The 25,010-nt window shown below is 45.2% G+C and overlaps 1 protein-coding gene across 1 annotated transcript in view; it reads left to right on the top strand.

The window, feature by feature from the left end:
• TGM5 (transglutaminase 5) overlaps positions 1-24,581 on the top strand; it is a 33,896-nt gene extending 9,315 nt beyond the window's left edge. The window contains exons 5-13 of the mRNA XM_027521837.1: positions 345-473; positions 1,056-1,233; positions 15,062-15,200; positions 15,799-15,902; positions 16,009-16,248; positions 17,712-18,071; positions 18,832-18,992; positions 23,771-23,904; positions 24,068-24,581. Of these exons, the coding sequence (XP_027377638.1) occupies positions 345-473; positions 1,056-1,233; positions 15,062-15,200; positions 15,799-15,902; positions 16,009-16,248; positions 17,712-18,071; positions 18,832-18,992; positions 23,771-23,904; positions 24,068-24,215 (1,593 nt within the window). The 3' untranslated portion in view covers positions 24,216-24,581. The remainder of the gene's footprint in view (positions 1-344; positions 474-1,055; positions 1,234-15,061; positions 15,201-15,798; positions 15,903-16,008; positions 16,249-17,711; positions 18,072-18,831; positions 18,993-23,770; positions 23,905-24,067) is intronic.
• The last annotated feature ends 429 nt before the right edge of the window (positions 24,582-25,010 follow it).

The raw sequence follows: 25,010 nt of genomic DNA, 5'->3' as shown, positions 1-25,010 counted from the left end.
GATGAGGCAACGTGGCTTTAGCAAGAAACATCCCAGGGGCTCCGGGAGTGTGGATTAAAGGGGACAAGAAGGAGAAACAGATTTTTTTCAGCTAGTCAGACTCACTGGAAAAAACTCCAGGAATCTGACAGGCAGGAACTTCAAACTAGGTGAGCTGTGACCCCAGAGCTTTGAGACCTTGTAGGGCCGTCCATGGCTGTGCTGCTGGACAGTTTCCTTCCAAATGGGCTTATATTCCACAAACACACTCCACTGGAGAACTGGGTGGGGTGGGTCATGCATTTCTTTTCATATCCACGTGTGCCTAGCCTGGGCACCTTGCCTCTTTGCGTCTTCTCTCATAGTTTGAAGAGAATATCATAGACATCTGTCTGGAGCTGCTAGACAAGAGCCTGAACTTCCAGATTGACCCAGCCACAGACTGTGCCCTACGGGGCAGCCCGGTCTACATCAGCAGAGTGGTGTCCGCCATGGTGAGCTTGGGTCTGGCTCTGTCCCCCAGGGCGTGTCCAGGGAGGGAGGAGGCTCTGAAGGGGAGCTCTGCCCACTCACGGTTGCCAACTGCAGCTGAGGAATGAAGAGTCAGGAGGCAGAAGCCCTCTGGCAAAGCCATTTTTGATGAGACTGATGGAAGAATCTGGGTAATAGGTTTTCTCAACTGAGATCTGAAAAGGCTGGGTATGAGCATCACCTCTATTAATTACAAATTGCATTTTTGGGAAAGGCTAAATGAAGCTCTGGTTTGGGAAATAATTTTGTGTTTAAATTTCCTTACCTCTGAAGTATGTTCAAATGCTCTTAGAGCCAAGCTCTGGCTTTGCAGGGATGGGGGGTGGAGGGGTCAAGAGGGTGGGTAGAAACAGAATAGTAATTAACAGTGGTGCACAAGTCAGAATAGCTGGCTTCCCACCCTCTCCCTTTCCCCAGAAGGTCTGGAAGATCCCAGCTAAAATGAGATCAAACCTTCCTGCATCTCAGGCCCAGGAGCCCAGAAGGGAACCCACTTGTTGAGGAAAAGGCTGCTTCTAATGCTTCTACTTATGGCTTCTCTGCAGATCAACAGCAACGATGACAATGGGGTGCTCAATGGAAACTGGGGCGAGAATTACTCAGATGGCACCAACCCCACAGAGTGGATGGGCAGCGTGGCCATCCTGAAGCAGTGGCATGCCACGGGCTGCCAGCCAGTGCGTTACGGGCAGTGCTGGGTCTTTGCTGCTGTCACATGCACAGGTAGGGAGTGGAAAGGGCCCGTGGAAAGACAAAAAGGGCACTGGTTCATGTCTCGGCCCTCTGAGCTGCTCCTGTCCCAGAAATCTCACACAGTTCCCACCGAGGGACATTTACAAGGAAGCAGAATGTCTCATCACTGACCTCAGGCTTCACGTACCTTGGCTTATCTCAGAGGGTAGTTCTGAGGTGGACATTATACACTTCTCAGAACGCGGTGCCCTTCCCTTCTGAACTTCGACAACCTAACAGAATCCTCCCTAAAGCCTGGCTGGGAATTGTACAGGCCCCAAATAGGAAAGAAGGTGAAAGACCAAGTCGTTAGAAAACTTATAAATTGGTCAGTGTCCTTCCTGAGCACGGAGAATGAGCTTGCTGAAGGTGTATTCACGGGAGGGAAATGTGCCACTGAGCACCGGCAGGGGGCACGGGGCCAGAGCAAGATGGCAGCCGAAGCGCAATGACCTTGAATCTGGACGTGTCACGTGTTCAGCGCACTTGGAGTCCTGACCAAGCCCATAGGGGATGGGGGAACAATAAGAGAGATCAGCTTTTCAGATAGGGAGTAGATATTACATTAATAGAAGAAAAGTCTAAAAATATGTACCAGGAAAGAAAGCAAATGGAAACTGGTTTACAGGTGGCAAGAGGAGCAAGCAGAAGGAAGGGGAGGGTGAGTGTTAGAGAGGAAACACCTGGACATGATTACACACTGGAGGTGGCAGGAGGAGGATTTCTGCTTCACCCAGATCCAAACTTGCTTCCGGCCCTCTCACTACCCCAGTGAGAGGTAGGCCCCAGTCTAGGCCAGCTCTCAGCCTCCTGGCAGGCTATCTGTGTACCTAACTTGAGTCACAATCAGGAGGTTATTCCTGTTGGCTGGGGAAAGAGGCCAGGTATGACTTTTACTCACAAGGCTCCCTAGGCCAATCCAGAAAGGCCAGATCTGCCCACAGCTTAGTGTTTATTGAGGGCTCAGGCCTTTTGTGTAGAAATTCCCTGTATGCAAAGGCTGGTAAAGTCTGTGAGTATGTGTGTGGTGTGTGTGTGTGCTGGACCAGGCTCTTGGAGGAAGCCTACAGAGCCCCAGGCTGCCAAGCAGCAGGCTGTCAGCCTGCTGTTCACAGGGGCATCAGTCCACAGGGGCATCGGGAAGTTTCTGCCTTCACATGGGTTGGCAAGAGGGGTAGCGCTGAGCTACTCCTAGTCTGCAGCTGCTGAGCTGCATCTGGAACTGGATACCTTAATGGCCTAGGGGTTCAGTTCAGTTCAGTCGCTCAGTTGTGTCCGACTCTTTGCGACCACATGAATTGCAGCATGCCAAGCCTCCCTGTCCATCACCAACTCCCGGAGTTCACTCAGACTCACGTCCATCGAGTCAGTGATGCCATCCAGCCATCTCATTCTCTGTTGTCCCCTTCTGCTCCTGCCCTCAATCCCTCCCAGCATCAGAGTCTTTTCCAATGAGTCAACTCTTCGCATGAGGTGGCCAAAGTATTAGAGTTTCAGCTTTAGCATCATTCCTTCCAAAGAAATCCTAGGGCTGATCTCCTTCAGAATGGACTGGTTGGACCTCCTTGCAGTCCAAGGGACTCTCAAGAGTCTTCTTCAACACCACAGTTCAAAAGCATCAATTCTTCGGCGCTCAGCCTTCTTCACAGTCCAACTCTTACATCCATACATGACCACAGGAAAAACCATAGCCTTGACTAGATGGACCTTTGTTGGCAAAGTAATGTCTCTGCTTTTCAATATGCTATCTAGGTTGGTCATAACTTTCTTTCCAAGGAGTAAGCGTCTTTTAATTTCATGGCTGCAGTCACCATCTGCAGTGATTTTGGAGCCCAGAAAAATAAAGTCTGACACCGTTTCCACTGTTTCCCCATCTATTTCCCATGAAGTGATGGGACCAGATGCCATGATCTTCGTTTTCTGAATGTTGAGCTTTAGGCCAACGTTTTCACTCTCCACTTTCACTTTCACCAAGAGGCTTTTTAGATCCTCTTCACTTTCTGCCATAGGGGTGGTGTCATCTGCATATCTGAGGTTATTGATATTTCTCCTGGCAATCTTGATTCCAGCTTGTGTTTCTTCCAGTCTAGCGTTTCTCATGATGTACTCTGCATATAAGTTAAATAAGCAGGGTGACATACACAGCCTTGACGTACTCCTTTTCCTATTTGGAAACCAGTCTGTTGTTCCATGTCCAGTTCTAACTGTTGCTTCCTGACCTGCATACAGATTTCTCAAGAGGCAGGTCAGGTGGTCTGGTATTCCCATCTCTTTCAGAATTTTCCACACTTTATTGTGATCCACATAGTCAAAGGCTTTGGCATAGTCAATAAAGCAGAAATAGATGTTTTTCTGGAACTCTCTTGCTTTTTCCATGATCCAGCGGATGTTGGCAATTTGATCTCTGGTTCCTCTGCCTTTTCTAAAACCAGCTTGAACATCAGGAAGTTCACAGTTCACGTATTGCTGAAGCCTGGCTTGGAGAATTTTGAGCATTACTTTACTAGCGTGTGAGATGAGTGCAATTGTGCGGTAGTTTGAGCATTCTTTGGCATTGCCTTTCTTTGGGATTGGAATGAAAACTGACCTTTTCCAGTCCTGTGCCCACTGCTGAGTTTTCCAAATTTGCTGGCATATTGAGTGCAGCACTTTCACAGCATCATCTTTCAAGATTTGAAATAGCTCCACTGGAATTTCATCACCTCCACTAGCTTTGTTCGTAGTGATGCTTTCTAAGGCCCACTTGACTTCACATTCCAGGATGTCTGGCTCTAGGTCATTGATCACATCATCATGATTATCTAGGCCGTGAAGATCTTTTTTGTACAGTTCTTCTGTGTATTCTTGCCACCTCTTCTTAATATCTTCTGCTTCTGTTAGGTCCATACCATTTCTGTCCTTTATCGAGCCTATCTTTGCATGAAATGTTCCCTTGGTATCTCTAATTTTCTTGAAGAGATCTCTAGTCTTTCCCATTCTGTTATTTTCCTCTATTTCTTTGCATTGATCGCTGAAGAAGGCTTTCTTATCTCTCCTTGCTATTCTTTGGAACTCTGCATTCAGATGTTTATATCTTTCCTTTTCTCCTTTGCTTTTTGCTTCTCTTCTTTTCACAGCTATTTGTAAGGCCTCCCCAGACAGCCATTTTGCTCTTTTGCATTTCTTTTTCTTGGGGATGGTCTTGATCCCTGTCTCCTGTACAATGTCACGAACCTCCGTCTGTAGTTCATCAGGCACTCTGTCTATCAGATCTAGGCCCTTAAATCTATTTCTCAGTTCCACTGTATAATCATAAGGGATTTGATTTAGGTCATACCTGAATGGTCTAGTGGTTTTCCCTACTTTCTTCAATTTAAGTTGAATTTGGTAATAAGGAGTTCATGATCTGAGTCACAGTCAGCTCCCAGTCTTGTTTTTGTTGACTGTATAGAGCTTTTCCATCTTTGGCTGCAAAGAACATAATCAGTCTGATTTCAGTGTTGACCATCTGGTGATGTCCATGTGTAGAGTCTTCTCTTGTGTTGTTGGAAGAGGGTGTTTGCTATGACCAGTGCATTTTCTTGGCAAAACTCTATTAGCCTTTGCCCTGCTTCATTCCGTATTCCAAGGCCAAATCTGCCTGTTACTCCAGGTGTTTCTTGACTTCCTACTTTTGCATTCCAGTCCCCTATAATGAAAAGGACATCTTTTGGGGGTATTAGTTCTAAAAGGTCTTGTAGGTCTTCATAGAATCATTCAACTTCAGCTTCTTCAGCGTTACTGGTTGGGACATAGACTTGTATTACTGTGATATTGAATGGTTTGCCTTGGAAACGAACAGAGATCATTCTGTCATTTTTGAGATTGCATCCAAGTACTGCATTTTGGACTCTTTTGTTGATCATGATGGCCACTCCATTTCTTCTGAGGGATTCCTGCCTGCAGTAGTAGATATAATGGTCATCTGAGTTAAATTCACCCATTCCAGTCCATTTCAGTTCGCTGATTCCTAGAATGTCGACATTCACTCTTGCCATCTCTTGTTTGACCACTTCCGATTTGCCTTGATTCATGGACCTGACATTCCAGGTCCCTATGCAATATTGCTTTTTACAGCATCGGGCCTTGCTTCTACCACCAGTCACATCCACAGCTGGGTATTGTTTTTGCTTTGGCTCCATCCCTTCATTCTTTCTGGAGTTATTTCTCTACTGATCTCCAGTAGCATATTGGGCACCTACTGACCTGGGGAGTTCCTCTTTCAGTATCCTATCATTTTGCCTTTTCATACTGTTCATGGGGTTCTCAAGGCAAGAATACTGAAGTGGTTTGCCATTCCCTTCTCCAGCAGACCACATTCTGTCAGATCTCTCCACCATGACCCGCCCGTCTTGGGTTGCTCCACGGGCATGGCTTAGTTTCATTGGTTTAGACAAGGCTGTAGTCCTAGTGTGATTAGATTGACTAGTTTTCTGTGAGTATGGTTTCAGTGTGTCTGCCCTCTGGTGCCCTCTTGCAACACCTACCGTCTTACTTGGGTTTCTCTTACCTTGGGCGTGGGGTATCTCTTCATGGCTGCTCCAGCAAAGTGCAGCCGCTGCTCCTTATCTTGGACGATGGGTATCTCCTCACCGCCGCCCTTCCTGACCTTCAACGACAGCTTTGATGCCCAGAGTCACAGACATCAGGGTGAACTAGGATGTCTGAGTCATCCAAGGAGCAGGCACAAGACTCAAGGCAGAGAATGGAATAATCTTGTATATGACAGAGAGGGAGTCTTCCTGGGATTGGAAAAGCCTAGAGTCTAATGGGCAAGGTATGTGTACAGAGGGAGAGGTGTTTGGGTGTGGTTGTCTGGAACTGGGTGGTGAGAGAGTGAATGGAGATGATGCAATGAGAGCAGACCAATTAAAATTTTTATGAGTGTCATGGCCCTTTAGTGACCCTGGAAGCAAAGGGTTGGGCCAAGGTGGTCAAGTGTGGCTGGCTCACCTGCAGCTCAACACCACCAGCCCTCCCCAACAGGGCCACCATGCTGTATATTGATAAATATGTCCATCAGTTTGGAGAACTCATCATTTCATGCAGCAACGCTTCTTGAGTCCTTATCCTATGTTAGGCACTGTGCTTCTAACAATCTTGGTTACAAAGATGGGTAACACCCAGCTTCAATCCTCCACTAAATGTCAAAGATTTAGTCAGACTCTTTAACCCAATACAGTTGCCAAAACATGTTGTTAAAAATTATTATTGTTATTCTTTAACAGTCACAATAGCTGACATTTATTAGAGACTTTCTTGGTGCCAGGCATTGTGCTAAAACCTTGACAGCCTAGAATAATGATGACGCTTGAGTTCAAATACTAGTACTACCATTAAGTGACTGAGTGATCTTGGGCAAGTCATTTAACTTGTGCCTCAGTTTCCTCAGGCATATGATGGGGAAATTAATAGTACCTACCTCATAAGGTTATTGGAAGGAATGACTGAGTTCATACATGGAGGGTGCTTAGACAAATGCTAGGCTACAGTGAACAATCAGTAAGTTCTTTTTTTTTTTCTTATTGAATGATTTCATTTATATAAAATGTCCAAAAAAGGCACATTTATAGAGACAGACAGCAGATTAGTGGTTGCCTGGGGTGGGGAATGGAAGTGGGGATTAACGATAACTGGGCATCCCAGGGGTCTTATTGCAGAGGTGAAAATGTCCTAAAACTAATTTATCATGATGGCAGTAAGTTCTAACTAGGATCAACTTATTTGATTCCCCAAATGACCTTCAGAGATAGGTTCTATCATTATCTCCATTTTACAGATGAGGTAATTGAGTGGCAAAACTAGTCCCACATCCAGGTATGGTGGCTTTAACCACTAGACTATACTGCTGCATGAATGATGTCAGCAGCTGCCATTTAATCAGCATCCCCTGTGCTGAAGGCACATGCTGGGCACTTCCTGATGCTCACAGACACCTGGAGGTGGATATTACTGTCATTTTACAGATGAGAAAACTGAGGCTTAAGGTGACCATGGAACTCATCTAATTAGATGTGCATACTCCCCTCTGCAGCTCTGCCTCCCTGTGTTTCCTTTTTTTTTTTGAAACTGGAATCTGTTCAAGAGCCTCTTCTCTCACCGCTGTATGTATTTATATATATATATATGTTTGCTGCCAAACGCAGCTTGCGGGATCTTAGTTCCCTGACCAGAGATCAAATCCACACTCCTGGCAGTGGAAACTGCTGGACCACCAAGGAAATCCCATATTGCATTAAAAAAAATAACATCAGCATACTGACTTCAACTTCCTAAAGAAAAATCACACACAAAAAGAGACTTTGCATGCATCAAAGATATGATTATAATTTTTTGGATAGATGGTTCCTTGACATCAATTTAGTTGGCTGTTACTTTGGGAATTTCAGAGAAATCCTTGATCTTCCCTCCCTCTGGGGCTCAGGGCTGGCTGCTCCACAGCTCTCTGTCTCAGTCGTCAGGCGTTTCCTGTCCTGGCTATCCACTCCCTGTGACAAGGCCAGGCCCCTCAGCCCTGAGGTCTGTGAAGTAGCCTGGATGCCTTGCTCTGTAACAAAGGAACAGAGGGAACAGTGATGTTCTGTGACCTGAAAATTCTCCCCAAAGCCAGGTGTCACCTACTGTATGATTCCGAATATGTGAAATGCCCAGAACAGGGAAATTTATAGAGACAGAGAGTCATTTCGCAGTTGCCGAGGGCTGGAGGGGTGGGAGAATGGGAAGTGACAGCTAGCAGGCACGGAGGGCCTTTCAGAGGTGATGAAATGATCTGGGATTAGATGTGGAGATTGTTACACAACCTGTGGATATACCATACACCACTGAATTGTACACTTTAAAAGGGTGAAATTTGTGGTATGTGGATTATATCTCAGCAAAGTTGTTTACAAAAGAAAAGTCAGGCATCCTGGGGATGTGCCTGGTCTGTTCCTGCCCACAGCTGCAGGGCGTGGGGTGGGGGCAGCGAGCCTTGGGCAGACCTATGGACCCTCTGTAAAGGAGGGTCCGGGGCCTGGAGCCACAGAGGAGGGTGGTGGGAAACAGCCTGGGAGATGAGGAGGCTGTGAGCTTAGGGCTGGGCCCTCCTCTCGTCACCCCAAGCTACCCCATGTGTCCATCTTTTATATGTTGGATCCCCACTTATGATCTGGTTCTCATGTGGAGTCCTCTGCTGAAAACAGTTTCAAACATCCCTGGGTTAGAAGTCATCTAAGATTTCTTCTCACTCGCTTATATAGTGGCCTCTATAACATGCCTCACTATCTCCATTTCAATACAGTAACTCTAATCTCATTGTTTTTACTGAGCTCTTACCTCTCAAGAAGGAAATGGCCACCCACTCCAGTATTCTTGCCTGGAGAATCCCATGGACAGAGGAGCCTGGCAGGCTACAGTCTGTGGGGTCGCAAGAGTTGGACACGACTTAGCAACTAAGCACACCTCTCAAAGAGGTGAGGCTTCTGGTGGCTCAGACAGTAAAGAATCTGATGCTATGTGGGAGACCTGGGTTCAATCCCTGGGTCTGGAAGATCCCCTGGAGAACAGGATGGCAACCCGCTCCAGTGTTCTTGCCTGGAGAATTCCATGGACAGAGGAGCCTGGCGGGCTGCAGTCATGGGGTTGCAAAGAGTCAGACACGCCTGAGCAACTACCATTACCTCTCAGACGTGGACCCTTAGTCAATGTCGCTGTTTTTCTGACTGACTCCACTTAGTATGATCATCTCTAGGTCCATCCATGTTGCTGCAAATGGCATTTTTCATTTCTTTGTATGGCTGAGTGATATTCCATTATATACACACACCGCATCTTTAAAAAATATATATTTATTTACTTACTTGGCTGCACTGGGTCTTGGCTGCAGCCCACAGGATCTTCTGTCTCTGTTGCAGCATGCGGGATCTTCAGTTGTGGCATATGAGATTTAGTTCCCTGATTAGGCACAGAACCCTGCATTGGAAGCGGGGTGTCTTAGCCCCTGGACCAGGGAAGTCCCATCTTTTTTCTTTAAGTTGAAAACAATTTTTATTATCTCACAGTTTCTGTGGTTCAGGAATCTGGGTACAGCTTAGTAGTCTTATATCAACACATCTTCTTTATCTGGTCATCTGTCAATGGACATTTAGGTTGCTTCCTGTCTTGGCTATTGTCAATAGTGCTGCTATGATCACTGGCCTGATACTGTTTTAATCCCTAGCTCTTAGGCTCCATAGATCAAGCTGGGTCTTGTTCAAAAGTTGTTTCTAGCCATCCAGCAGACTTTAGTTCTCCTTTGGCTGTGCTGGGTCTTTGTTGCTGAGTAGGCTTTTCTCTAGATGTGACGTGCGGGCTTTTCATTGCGGTGGCTTCTCTTGTTGCAGAGCACAGGCTCTAGGGCATGTGGGCTTCAGTAGTTGTGGCTCATGGCCGCAGAAGTTGTGGTGCACGGGCTTAGTTGCGGCGTGGCATGGGATCTTCCCAGACCAGGAATCGAACCCGTGTCTCCTGCATTAGCAGGCTGATTCTTTACCACTGAGCCATCAGGGAAGCTCCCTCTTCACCATTATTTTACTTTACTTCCCTCCTTTTTCCCTTGGAGTATTTAGGTTTCAATTAATCATATTATTCATTTCATGGCATTTATCATAATAGGTCTGCTTCAAATCCCTCCTTTAAAAAAATTATTTACTAATTGATTTCCCCCTTTTATCTCATAACCCATTCTTATTCACCTCCTTCTACAATAGGGAAACATTTTTGATGTGTTTGATATGTAGTATGGTATTTGAATGTGTTCTTACAAAAAATATATTTTTATCTTTGTGCGATATTTTTCCAGTACATTTTTTGTATTATGTTTTATATTTTTCATCTTTAGAAGTTCCATTGGGTCTTTTTTTGTCTTCTATTTCTCTTTTATGTCCTTGTTTTCCTTTGCCTTCTACTGAGTATACTGATATTTTTAAATTGGAGTATAGTTGCTTTACACTGCTGTGTCAGTTTCTGCTGTGCATCAAAACGAATCAGCCATATGTATACACATGAGTGAAAAGCGAAAGTGTTAGTCTCTCAGTCGTGTCCGACTCTTTGCGACCCCATGAACTGTAGCCTCTGTCCATGGAATTCTCCAGGCAAGAATACTGGAGTAGGCAGCCATTCCTTTCTCTTGAGGTTCTTTTCCACCCAGGGACCAACCCAGGTTTCCCACATTGCAGGCAGATTCTTTACCATCTGAGCCACCAGGGAAGCCCGTGTCCCCCACCTTTTTAAAAAAATTTCTTCCTCATTTAGGTCACCTCAGAGCACAGAGCAGAATTCCCTGTGCTATACAGTAGGTTCTCAATAGTTATCTATTTTATACATAGTAGTGTACATATGTCAAGTCCAATCTCCCAACTCAGCCCACCCCTCCTTTCCCCTTGGTATCCATATATTTGCTCTCTATGCCTGTGTCTCTATTTCTGCTTTCAAGTAAGGTCATCTATACCATTTTTCTAGACTTACTGATAGTATTTAAAATAGCTGCTTTAAGATCCTTGTCAGCTAATTCCCTTATATCTGTCCTTTGTGGATCTAGTTTGACAGGCACTTTTTCTCATTTTGAGTCATACCTTCTTGCTTCTTTACATAAAAAAAAATAGACTATTTTTTAGAGACGTTTTAGGTTTCATTGTCATTGGAGACAAGAGAGAATTGTTTGATTTTGTGATGGCATATCTGAAAAACCAAGCAATATTACCATCTCGGTTATAAGGGACAGTTAAAGGCATGGGAGGAGGAACAGGAAATGATGTTTTTACCATGTGGAAGCTTAATGAATCCAGGGTGAAACAAAAATATGCTAAAAGTCATCACACTTAAATGCAATTAATTCTATTACTTGGGGCTCTGACTGTATTCATCAGTATAAGCCATGGAAGTGTGGCAGCAAGGCTGACCAAATGAATTTTGATAAATTGGGCTTGAACTCTGCACTGATTTCTCTTATAAAATTGGAGCCACATTTCCACATGGCGGTGCAGAGGAGAGAACTGGTGGGAAGTCTTCATGGCCAGTCCTGAAACAGAGTCCATGTTTTAACCACACCATCAGGACAGGGTCCCCAGCTGGTCAGAAGTGAAGCTGTGCTCCTTGAAGGCAGGATGGTCTTATGTCTTTGTGTAAGCATCAGAGCCACTGCCTGGTTTACCACAGGGGCTTTACATTTGTCACTGAATGAGTGCCAAATGGCTAAGTGAAGAGACATAGTAATTAATACCAGGAGTGTCGTGTGGTGTAATATACCTCAGGAACTCTATCGACCTTTCCTGACTCTGAGATCTTGTCCACTTTGTCCAAGCATTGCTGTGTGAATGTGCATGGAGGTGCGTGCACAAGCACACGCACACCCCACAGTGGTTTTTCTTTTATGAGGGATTCAGCTCCCAAATTATCAATGAAAATCTCAGGTACAAAGTTACCTGAGACTCACATCAAATTGTGAGTCATCAGGACTGACAGTCTGCAGAAGTGAGGCTAAAGAAAACTCATTTCAACACAAATTTAATGAGCATCTACTCTGGCCAGCACTGTGCTGGGGATGAAGAAATGCAAGAAAAGTATTTGATCTGAGCCCTACTCTAGGGCAATTTGTAATCTAGCTGACAAGATAGGACAAGTATATGAGATCACAGAGAGCTTCATGCAGTGATCAGATGTGTGGCATTGGTGGCTGGAATTAAGTGAAAGCACAGGGAGGAGGATGAGTGGGCATGGAGTAATCGGTGAAGACTTCACAAAGGAAAACACATTGAGGACAACACGTTGCTGGGATGTGTAGTGAAGTTGCAATGGTTAGTGAAGTTGTCGTGAAGGCTTGTGGTTAACACTGGGAGGCTCTGAGATCAGAGATACAGGGGTTTAAATCTTGCCATGGCTTTTTTCTTGCTGCCATGTGATCTCAACCACTCTAAACTTCAGGTTTTTCCTCTTCAAAGGTGGAATAATCACAAGGTTGTGGAGGGGATTAAGTGAGATTATGCCTGGGCAGTGCTTGGCACCATTCCTGGCACCTAAAAGGATGATGATGCCATCAACTGGCAAGGAAGCTAGCCAAGAATGGAAGACAAGCTCAGTTGGGGATGTGCTTAGTGACAGCAAGGTCTCCATGTAGGCTCAAGTTTCAAATTTAGGAGTCATTGGCACAGAGTGAGAGATGAAGCCACAACAGAAGCCCTTTGCTGGGGGACAGAGAAAGCAGGACAGAGAGGGAAAAACCCCGTGAAACATGTACGTGCATGACTGTGCAGGTCTGAACACTGCTTCCTTTGCGTGACACTGAAGCTGAAGACTTGCCTCCTCCCAGAGTAGAGAACCATTCTTGTCCCTCTGTTGCCTCACTGTGACAGCTATTGTCCCCTATCCCAGTCCTCTCATGAGGCATGATGAGGAAATGGTGAGAATGGATCAGTGCAGACCCATTACCACTCAAAGCTTATGCTCTGTGGAAAGTCAAGCTTGGTATCCACAGCACAGCACACAGCCTTCAGTTGGAAATTGTCAAAATGGACAGAAGAGTTGAGACATTCATTCACTCTTCCAGCAAAGATGCACCCACGTTTCTGCAGAACAGGCCTGCCTTGTATTGTTAATGGTTATATAATGATAAAGATGACTATCACACAATCCCTGCCCTCAGGAGGAGACTCATAAACAAATCATTAAATGCCATATACCATGTGTAGTAGAGAACTCAGAGTGCCATGACACCACTGACCTGTGCTTGGGTAGGAAAGTGCCTATCTGGCCATGTCTAGCAGCAGCTGACACCACCACTGACACTTCATGAATTTAGCAGTCAGGGTGAAGAACAGAGGCTTGCTCCCTGCTCCCTCTGACCACCCCTCTTTGGCATGTGCTCTTATTACCATTAAGTGTTATCCACCCTCCTGACTGTAATCTTAGCATTAATGTGCCCACGGTAATGCTCTTGAGTCACGCTCTTGCCTCATATGCTCTTGCCTCACTGCTGTCTCATGTTCCTTCAGTGGCAGCTTTTCCCACCTTCATTCTAGTCTCTAGGGTGGTCCTGTGTCACCTCCACCTACAATTCACTGTCAGCTGTGCTCACTCCCCACCCTTGTTCCTTGGCCCTGTGCAGACCTGCCACTCCAGGCAAGTGCATGGCTCTCCTTTGGGCTTCTCTCCTCCCCTTCCTGGGCTGCATCCAGGAATGTATCCCCCCACCCCAGCCTGGAGAGGCTTTGTGCCAAAGAAGGACCCTAAACTAAAATCTGCAAACAATTAAATGCTTATTATAAATAAGTATCTAAACTGAAAATTCTAAACATTTTTAAATGATAGTGGTATTTTTGAAGAACTATTAGAAATATCTATATTTTTTGACTCAGTCATTTTACCTCTTGGAATCTGTCTCAAGGGGGAAAAACAGAAATTGATCTACAGAGATGTCCATCACAGCATTAATTACAATAGGGGAAAAATTAGAAACCAAGCAAATGTCTAAAAATAACCTCTGCTAAAGTTTAAAAAAGTATATGAACCAATAACAATACAGTGGGTTCATGTATTTTTTTTAACTTTAATGCTGTGATGGACATCTCTGTAGATCAATTTCTGTTTTCCCACCTTGAGACAGATTCTAAGAGGTATAGCAATACCAGTCTTCCCTGGTGGCTCAGATGGTAAAGAATTCGCCTGCAATGCAGGAGCCACGGGAGACCTGGGTTCGATCACTGGGTTGGGAAGATCTGGAGAAGGGAATGGCAACCCACTCCGGTATTCTTGCCTGTAGAATTCCATGGACAGAGAAGCCTGGCAGGCCACAGTTCATGAGGTCTCAAAGAGTCAGACATGACTGAGTGACTCACTTCACTTCATAACAATACCAACAAAATGGGAGAGGGAGATTGAAATGCTTTTCTTTATAGAAGAATGCCAGCTAATACACATGGAAAAAATGATACTGTTAGAATATAACCATTTTGGTACCACCATGGAGAAGAGAATGGCTACCCACTCCAGTATTCTTGCCTGGAGAAAACCATGGACAGAGGAGCCTGGTGGGCTACAGTCCATGGGGTCGCAAAGAGTTGGACACAACTGATTGTGTGTTGGACACATAATCAAGGTTGAGCATAGCATTAATTCAGGCAAAGATTATCAGGAATGCTAAAATTACTTGGTGAAAGATTTTTAGGGAGCAATATATTTCATGCTAGTTATTTAATGACAAGAAAAATCATAAAGACAGCATTCTACCTTCTTTTAAGAATTTCTCCATTAGGCATAGAGTCTCACTTTTCTAGCCTTTGTTACAGCCTCCTTGACTTCCTGGCTGTATCTATAAATACTTTCCATAATGAGCTTCCAAGACAGTACAACCACACAGAAGGGGAAATCCAAGCAGCAGAGCCCTTTGCCTAAGAATCTGATGGTCTTAATCTTTACCCCAGGAGGGAAAAAATTTCAGCTATTTGGTTTGAAGATAGAGATTTATGGCCAGGAGGGAAGTGAGACAAGTCAGGCTACTGAGTTTTGCCAAGGGACCTGCCTCTGCCACCTTGCTGGCTAGGGCAGGGAAACCCAAAACTTGCTAGACCCTCTGTTGGCCCTAGGAGAGCTTGTTTGAGAAAGCAGACAAGCTCTCACCTTTGTGCGGAGCCTTAGGGAGAGGAGCTCAGGAAGGTGGGGAGGGAGGTCGGACGGGTCACCAACCTGGTGCCCCAGACAGCTCCTGCCTGCCAAGTGTATGATTTCCCTGAGTCGAGAGCGCTAAGCCCAGGAATCCATGGTCCACAGGAGATTTCTGCCCTTTCTACAGTGATGAGGTGTCTGGGGATCCCCACCCGAGTGATCACCAACTTCAACTCTGGCCACGACACAGACGGAAACCTGATCATTGATGAGTATTATGACAACACAGGCAGGATTTTGGAGAATAAGAAGAAGGACAGTGTCTGGTGAGAGACATCTCTTCCTGGGGCAAACTGCATGAGCCTGCTACCCTCCCATGCAGCCCCCGCCCCCCCATTTAACCAGCCCTGAGCCTTGGTATCCCCATCCCTAAGGCTGAGAAGCAGCTAAACACAAATACAACCATCTTCTGAGTTTAATATATCACATCACAGGAGCTCTCTGCCCTGAGGGAGTTTTCCTCTTTTTCACCTCCTTCATTTAATACTCAACCTGTGGCTCTGATCACAGATGGCCTGAAGTCTCACCTCTGGACACAAAGGTGAGGCGTGACTGCCTCTGTGAGTGGACAGCAGACACAAGAAAGGGCTACGAGAGTCTTTTGAGAGAGAGTGAAGGGTTTCCATTGGCTCTGGAACCTTCACTCTTTACAAAGAGAGGAAAGCTCCTTTCTGGGCAAGCTAAGGCTCACAGGAGGAAGGGTGGTCACCTGCCTCCCACAGAGGTGCACAGGCCTGCAGCACCCTGACTTTCTATCTAGCTGTCCATCACTCATCGTCCCCTGCCTTACTCCAGAAAGAACTCGAGCACCACCGACTCTCCCTCAGCTTCACCTGACACCCACTCCTCTGGCTTCTGCCTCAGGAATTTCCACGTCTGGAATGAATGCTGGATGGCACGGAACGACCTCCCACCTGGATTCGGAGGCTGGCAGGTGCTGGACGCTACACCTCAGGAGACAAGCAATGGTGAGACTCTCAGGAGGACAGGCAGAGCCCAGCGCCACAGAAACAGCCCCCACCCCCACTCAGCCCTGCAGCCACAGCCCACCGAGGCCCCTCTGTTCCCTGTCAGGCCTCTACTGCTGCGGCCCTGCCTCCGTCAGAGCCATCAAAGAAGGAGAGGTGGATCTGAACTACGACACAGCCTTCGCCTTTTCCATGGTGAATGCTGACTGTATGGCCTGGCTGGTCTTTGGAGGGAAGGAGCAGAAACTTCACCAGGACACCAGTACTGTTGGTAATTTTATTAGCACCAAGAGCATCCAGAGTGATGAGCGGGATGACATCACGGAAAACTACAAGTATAGAGAAGGTATGACCAAGCCAGGCCCCTGCAGAATCCAAGTCCTGTAGGCACCTTCCCCAAGACCCCAGGGAACCTCTCTGCCAGCTGGGACAGTCCTCTGCAGTAGGGGATCCGGAACCCAGGCCCACTGTCTCCTCAGCCCTTCAGGTTTAAGGGCCTAGTTGGAGTCCCCATTGCCTCGCTTTCTCATGTCCCTCCCCACCCCACTCCACACAGGCAGTGAGCACCCTCCGCAAGATATTCACTTGCATTGCAGGGCCATCGACAGCCATCATATAGCTATAGTATATGATCTCCTTGCCCCTGCCTTCCTGGCCCCTGCCTTCCTGAAAGATCAACCTGAAGAGGGCAGGAGATTGAGTAAACTCTTTCCTACTAATTAATTTTATTAATTTCATATAATTTATTGTTTATTCGTTTTATTGGGTATTTGGAGGACAGGCCAGACCACAGCTAGCACCGCAGCTGATCTAAGGCCAAATGTTCACTCCCACACCCACACCGTGCAGAGGATGGTTCTGAGAAATGGGATCCCTGGCAGGGTCTTCTGACCCAAGCCAGTGGGGCAAGGGGCATCTATGTCAGTCAGCTGTGGACTGATTCCTGGAAACTAAGACCAACCACCAGTTTCGACTACTAGGGAGCCAAGCAAAAATATTCAGTCTAAGAGGGCCAGAAGCAGGGAGAGGGGCAGGATTTGAGCAAGAGTGAATCAGGACTGTGTGGGCTGGTGGCGGGAGCACCTGAGATTCCTGGAAGTGCCGTAAAGTGCGTGTTTGTGTTTGTCTATGTGGGCCTTTAGGGCCAACACAGAGAAAGCCCAGAGTCCAAGCCTAAGAGACAGCATTGAACACATCCAGGGTACTGGCAATCCATCCCTCCACCTCAATTCTCTCTGTGGCTATCTTCACTGGGGATCACTTGGAAGACAAGTGGTTTATCAGTGAGGAGATTTAAAAGCTACAGGAGGGAAGGAGAATGAGCAAGTGAGATGAGGAAGGGGAGCAAGCCGATACTGGGAGCCTTGTCAGGCCTGTTAGCACTGTGGGTGGGTGGCTGGGGCTCAGTCTGCTGGGGTCCCTGCCAGTGGGGTGGCTGAGAAAATGTAGGATGAAGAATGCTGTGGTCTCACTGTGGCCAAATCATTTGTTGTTAATCTGAAATTCAAATTAAACTGCCCTGTATTTTTATTTGCTAAATTTGGCAATCCTATCAGAGATTTAGTATAAAGTGTAGAACAATACTGCAGATTTATCCCACTCAGGAGGCAAGGAGCCTAGGCTATTTATCCACCAACTCTTTTTGGTCAGGGGTTGAGGGCTGCTCTTGGGGGCATAAATTTCCTAGCGCTTTCAGTCTGCTCCATGTATGAGGTGAGTCAGTTCTGGTGGCAGAGAAAGCCTCAGACGGAGAGTCTCAGGTGGTGGAATTTGAAATGAGGGCACTGGTGCTGTGCTCTGCCCTCCCAGGTTCTCTGCAGGAGAGGCAGGTGTTTCTGAAGGCTCTTCAGAAGCTGAAGGCTGGAAGGTCCCCAGGCTCCCTCCGAACAGAATCGCAACCTAGGTCCGTGCCACTGAGTGACAGTCCGCGGAGCCTGGCTACTCCTTCTCTCCAGCCCAGTGATGTTGTCCAGGTCTCCCTGAAATTCCAGCTGCTCGATTCGCCAGACATGGGCCAGGACATAAGGTTTGTCCTGCTGGCCCTCAACATGTCGCCCCAGTTCAAGGACCTCAGAGTGAACCTGAGTGCCCAGTCTCTGCTGCATGACGGCAGCCCCCTGCTCCCATTCTGGCAGGACACAGCCTTCATCACACTCTCTCCTGAAGAAGGTATGGGCTCTGGGTATGGGCATGAACACAGAGTAGCTTATGGAAATGCCATAAGGGGGTCAAGCCAGCCAAGGGTTTGAGGGCAGATCCCTGTGAGAACTGTCTTTCTAGTGTCTCCTCCGGCACATAGTCCTCCTCCTTCCTTCCTTCCCTCTTCCTCCCTCTCCTCTACTCCTGTTTCTTTCCTTTAACCTCCTCCTTCTCCTCAATCCTTCCTTTACTACCTCAAGGAATATGGGCCGGGTTAGTGATGAAAGCCTGAGATTTGAAGTCCTCCAGACCTCGGAGGAGGCAATGGCACCCCACTCCAGTACTCTTGCCTGCAAATTCCCATGGACAGAGGAGCCTGGTAGGCTGTAGTCCATGGCGTCTCGAAGAGTCGGACACGACTGAGAGACTTCACTTTCACGCACTGGAGAAGGAAATGGCAACCCACTCCAGTGTTCTTGCCTGAAGAATCCCAGGGATGGGGGAGCCTGGTGGGCTGCTGTCTATGGGGTTGCACAGAGTCGGACACGACTGAAGTGACTTAGCAGCAGCAGCAGCAAACCTTGGTTAGAGCCTCAGTGCACCCACATACTAGTAGAATAACCCTGGGCAAGCCATTTCACCTCTCAGCCCCTCCAACAGAAAATTGAGTACCTGCTTCACTGGGGGCTCAGTAAGGTCGGCCTCTCCTCTGCATAGTAGGGTCCCAGATCCACCCAGGCCCAGCTGATTTCTCTAGCGAGTCTCACCTCATCCTGTGTTCTCTCCCTAGCAAAGACCTATCCCTGCAAAATCACCTATTCCCAGTACAGCCAGTACCTGTCCACAGACAAGCTGATCCGCATCAGTGCCCTGGGTGAAGAGAAGAACAGTCCTGAAAAGATCCTGGTGAAGAAGATCATCACCTTAGCCTATCCCAGCATCGTGATTAATGTAGGCAAGAGCCCTGCATGTGGCCTGGGGGCTCCTTGGGACTGACTGAGGGTGGGGGATAGAGACCGCTGAGAGCTTGCTCAGGAGAGCAGCCCCTCCTTCCCCCTGCCTCTTCTGGTGCCTCCAGGAACCTCCCCACCAGGAGCAGGTTTATCAGAAAACACTGGATGAGGTCTCCATCCTCTTGTACCCTGAGAGGTCTTATGGGTGCATCTTGAGCAACTGCCATGGGGAGGTTGGGGAAAGACCCCTCTGTTGTGTCTCCTCCCGCTGTTGGCCTTCCCCAGGGTCAACATGAGGAAACTTGGGCGCAAATGGGAGGATCCTGAGTGGGGGAAGAGCGCTGCCTGAACAAAGGTCAGCTCAGGTTTGATGTGCTATTTCCTGGCTGTGGATCCTTAGACAAGCCCTGGGCTTCTGCATCTTGAACTGTCAATGACGGGCTTAGACTAGATGGCCTCCAAGGACTCCTCTTTCTCTGACATTCTGGTGGGGAGACTTCACAGGGCTCTTCCTGCCAGTGCTGTTTCCCCAAGGCCAAGCAGCCCCCTAGATCCTGCCAAGTGAGCCTGGGGTGCCCCCTGGTGGGGTGCATCTGGCAAGCCCAGCCACTGGAATCTATTTTAGGGAGGGTTTCCAAAGGTGCCTCCAAGTTTCCTGAGGCTACTTCCTTCTCTCTAAGCCCTGAATGATCCACTGGTCTTGACTCACACTGGTGTGAAAAGAAACTGAGCCAACTAAGATAAAAGGGTGAGAAGGGATGGAGTTAGACTGTGAAAAGAAAGAACAAAAACTGTCCCCAAATGATCCTACCCACTCAAATTATCCCTGAGAATCCTTTGGAGCTCTTGTTTATTTCACATTTCAATGAAATCCTTGCAGCAGAGGAAATATTACTGAAGACTCCCAAGTCATCAGATCTTTCCATACGATGGGTTGAGTAGAAATATTTTACACAAATGTCCATACATGTGTAAGTGAAGTAAAAGTTTCACATAACAATATCTTGCATGATAAACACTGATATTATATTCTATTTCATTTTAAAAAATTAATTTAATTATTTTAATTGGAGGCTAATTATTTTACAATATTGTGGTGGTTTTTGCCATACATCAACATGAATCAGCCACAGGTGCAAAACTGTCCCCCATCCCGAACCCTCCTCCTCCCTCTCTCCCCATACTATCCCTCTGGGTTGTCCCAGAGCACTGGCTTTGAGTGCCCTGCTTCATGCATCCAACTTGCACTGGTCGTCTAGTTTACATATGGTGATATGCATGTTTCAATGCTATCCTCTCAAATTATCCCACCCTCACCCTCTCCCACATAGCCCAAAACTCTGTTCTTTACATCTGTGTCTCTTTCGCTGTCTTGTATATAGGGTCATGGTTATTGTCTAAATTCTTTCTCTCTCTCTCTCTCTCTCTATGTATGTATGTATATATATATATATACACACACACACACACACATTAATATACTGAACTGGTGTTTCTCTTTCTGACTTACTTCACTCTGTATAATAGGCTCCAATTTCATCCACCTCATTAGAATTGCTGGGATGTGGGTCATTGAAGATCTTGCTGTGATTTATGTCAGAGTGTTCTGCCTATGTTTCCCTCTAAGAGTATAGTTTCTGGTCTTACATTTAGATCTTTAATCCATTTTGAGTTTATCTTTGTGTATGGTGTTAAAAAGTGTTCTAGTTTCATTTTTTTACAGGTGGTTGACCAGTTTTCCCAGCACCACTTGTTAAAGAGATTATCTTTTCTCCATTGTATATTTTTGCCCCCTTTGCCAAAGATAAGGTGTCCATAGTTGCATGGATTTATCTCTGGGCTATTTTGTTCCATTGATTTTTATTTCTGTCTTTGTGCCAGTACCATACTGTATTGATGACTGTAGCTTTGCAATATAGTCTGAAGTCAGGAAAGTTGATTCCTCCAGTTCCATTCTTCTTTCTGGCTATTCGAGGTTTTTTGTGTTTCCATACAAATGGTGAAATTATTTGTCCTAGTTCTGTGAAAAATACCACTGGTAGCTTAATAGGGATTGCATTGAATCTATAGATTGCTTTGGGTAGTATACTCATTTTCATTATATTGATTCTTCCAATCAATGAACATGATATATTTCTCCATCTATTTGTGTCATCTTTGATTTCTTTCATAAGTGTTTTATAGTTTTCTATATATAGGTCTTTTGTTTCTTTAGGTAAATTTATTCCTAAGTATTTCATTCTTTTTGTTGCAATGGTGAATGGGATTGTTTCCTTAATTTCTTTCTGTTTTTTCATTGTTAGTGTATAGGAATGCAAGGGATTTCTGTGTATTAATTTTATATCCTGCAACTTTACTATATTCATTGATTAGCTCCAGTAATTTTCTGGTGGAATCTTTAGGGTTTTCTATGTAGAGGATCATGTCATCTGCAAACCGTGAGAGTTTTACTTCTTCTTTTCCAATCTGGATTCCTTTTATTTATTTTCCTTCTCTGATTGCTGTGGCTAAGACTTCCAAAACTATGTTGAATAGTAGTGGTCAGAGTGGGCACCCTTGTCTTGTTTCTGATTTTAGAGGAAATGCTTTCAATGTTTTGCCATTGAGGAAAATGTTTGCTGTGGGTTTGTCATATATGGCTTTTATTATGTTGCAGTATGTTCCTTCTACGCCTGCTTTCTGGAGGGTTTTTATCATAAAAGGGTGTTGAATTTTGTCAAAGCCTTTCTCTGCACCTATTGAGATAATCATATGGTTTTTATCTTTCAATTTGTTATTATGGTGTATCACATTGATTTGCATATATTGAAGAATCCTTGCATCTCTGGGATAAAGCCCACTTGGTCATGATGTATGATCTTTTTAATATGTTGTTGGATTCTGTTTGCTAGAATTTTGTTGAGGATTTTTGCATCTATGTTTGTCAGTGATATTGGCCTATAGTTTTCTTTTTTGGTGGCATCTTTGTCTGGTTTTGATATTAGGGTGATGTTGGCCTCTTAGAATGAGTTTGGGAGTTTGCCTTCCTCTGCTATTTTCTGGAAGAGGTTGAGTAGGATAGGTGTTAGCTCTTCTCTAAATTTTTGGTAGAATTCACCTGTGAAGCCATCTGGTTGTGGGCTTTTGTTTGTTGGCATATTTTTTATTACAGTTTCGATTTCCGTGCTTGTGATGGGTCTGTTAAGATTTTCTATTTCTTCCTGGTTCAGTTTTTGAAGGTCATACTTTCATAAGAATTTGTCCATTTCTTCCAAGTTGCCCATTTTATTGGCATATAATTGCTCATAGTAGTCTCTTATGATCTTTTGTATTTCTGTTGTGATTTCTCCAGTTTCATTTCTAATTTTATTGATTTGATTCTTCTCCCTTTTTTACTTGATGAGTCTGGCTAACAGTTTGTCTATTATATTTATCGTCTCAAAGAACTAGCTTTTAGTTTTGTTGATTTTGTTACAGTCTCCTTTGTTTCTTTTTAATTTATTTCTGTTCTGATTTTTATTTCTTTCCTTTTACTAACTTTGGGGTTCTTCTGTTCTTCTTTTTTTAGTTGCTTAAGTGTAAAGTTAGGTTGTTTATTTGATGCTTCTCTTGTTTCTTGAGGTAGGCTTGTATGGCTATGAACCTCCCTCTTAGCACTGCTTTTACTGAATATCATAAGTTTTGGATTGTTGTATTTTCATTTTCATTTGTTTCTATGCATATTTTGATTTTCTTTTTGATTTCTTCCATGATCTGTTGGTTATTCAGAAGCGTTTGTTTAGCCTCCATATGTTTGTGTTTTTAGTAATTTTTTTCCTGTGGTTGACATGTAATCTTACCACATTGTGATCAGAAAAGATGCTTGAAATGATTTCAATTTTTAAAAATTTACCAAGGCTAGATTTAGGGCCCAGGATGTGATCTATCCTGGAGAATGTTCTGTGTGCACTTAATAAAAAGGTGAAATCTATTGTTTTGGGGTGAAATTCCCTGTAGATATAAATTAGGTCTAACTGGTTCATTGTATCATTTAAAGCTTGTGTTTCCTTGCTAATTTTCTGTTTGGTTGATCTATTCATAGGAGTGGGGTATTAAAGTCCCCCACTATAATTGTGTTACTGTTAATTTCCCCTTTCATACTTGTTAGCATTTGCCTTATGTATTGAGATGCTCCTAGGTTGGGTACATATTTAATTGTTATATCTTCTTCTTGGATTGATCCTTTGATCATTATGTAGTGTCCTTCTTTGTCTCTTATCACAGTCTTTATTTCAAAGTCTATTTTATCTGATATGAGTACTGCTACTCCTGCTTTCTTTTGGTCTCTATTTGCATGAAATATCTTTTTCCAGCCCCTCACTTTCAGTCTGTATGTGTCCCTAGGTTTGAGGTGGGTCTCTTGTAGACAGCATATATAGGGGTCTTGTTTTTGTATCCATTCGGCCAGTCTTTATCTTTTGGTTGGAGCATTTAACCCATTTACATTTAAGGTAATTATTGATAAATATGATCCCATTACCATTTACTTTGTTGTTTTGGATTCATTTTTATAAACCTTTTCTGTGTTTCCTATCTAGAGATCTTTTAGCCTTTGTTCAAGAGCTGGTTTGGTAGTGCTGATCTATTTCATTTTTTTAAAAATGTTAATGACAATCCATTAAGTTGTCCATACTTGGAAAAACACAGGCCATGGAAATTTAGTTCTTTAGGTAGCAGATCTAGGGAATAGTGCCCTCCATAAATGTCTGATGAATTGGGGGATGAGACTAATTCTCCTCTCTGGATTTCCTTGTTCAGGTTTTAGGAGCAGCCATTGTGAACCAGCCGCTCTCTATACAGGTGGTATTTTCAAACCCCCTCTCGGAGCAGGTTGAAGACTGTGTGCTGACTGTGGAAGGAAGCGGTCTCTTCAGGAGACAGCAGAGAGTCCTGTGAGTCCTGGCAGTGCTCACTCTCCTTCCCATCTTATCCTCGGGGTGGAACTGTCCTTTGTTCTAGACATAGGGGAAGGGGAAGTCTGGCTTCTGAGTAGAAAGGGGCTCTGAGGTTATCATAATCCCATGGTTTTCTGACAGTCTGTTTTCTCTGCTGCAGCATTGGAGTCCTCAAACCCCATCACAGAGCCAGTCTCACTCTGGAGACTATCCCCTTCAAGAGTGGCCAAAGGCAAATCCAAGCGAATCTGAGGAGCAACAAATTTAAGGACATCAAGGGTTACACGAATGTCTATATTGGGTTATAAATTCTGGGACAAGAAGCTGGATGTGTAGATGTTAGGCTTTAGGCAAAGAGCAAGTTCAAATGCAAGCTGTGCCATTTCCCACACAAACAGAGGCTTCTCTTGGCTCTGACGTGAGCAGCAGAGGAGAAAATGGCAATGGATAGCCCCCTGGGCCATTTGCTTTGCTCCCCGGGGACTCTGCTCAGGGCCCAGGGATTCCACGGTGTCCTATCCAGAACTGTGAGACTGGCCGTGCAGTCCAGAATTGCAGACTTGATTTAATGACCCCCAGATGTCCAGAAAAGAAGAAGACTGGCTGAGCAGCTGTCCCTTTGTCATTGCAATGGCTACTTCCTTAGTACCAATAAACTTCAGCTCTCATTCTCATCTTTGTGTCCAGACACCCATTACTTCCCCGACAGCAGCTCCACCTGTCCCCTGGATGCTGGGAGTGAGTGTCCTCCTGTGTTACTACTTGAGCCCACTCACTCATTCAAAAAACATTTACCAAGGAGTTTGGGATGGACGTGTACCCACTGCTATATTTAAAATGGATAACTAACAAGGTCCTACACGGAACTCTGCTCAGTGTTCTGTGGCAGCCTAGATGCGAGGGGAGTTTGGGGGGAGAATGGATACAGGTACATGTATGGCTGAATTGCTTCACTGTTCACCTGAAACTATTACAACACTGTTAATTGGCTATACCCTAATACAAAATAAAGAGTTCAAAAACAAAAAGAGAGAGAATAAAGAAACATTCACTGAGTGGTTGGTATGTGCCAGGCACTGTTCTAAGTGTAGAAGTGCATGCAT

Source organism: Bos indicus x Bos taurus, chromosome 21 (assembly GCF_003369695.1).
Source record: "Bos indicus x Bos taurus breed Angus x Brahman F1 hybrid chromosome 21, Bos_hybrid_MaternalHap_v2.0, whole genome shotgun sequence".
NCBI classification, from domain to species: Eukaryota; Metazoa; Chordata; class Mammalia; order Artiodactyla; family Bovidae; genus Bos; species Bos indicus x Bos taurus.
This window is presented reverse-complemented; position numbering and strand designations above follow the sequence as displayed.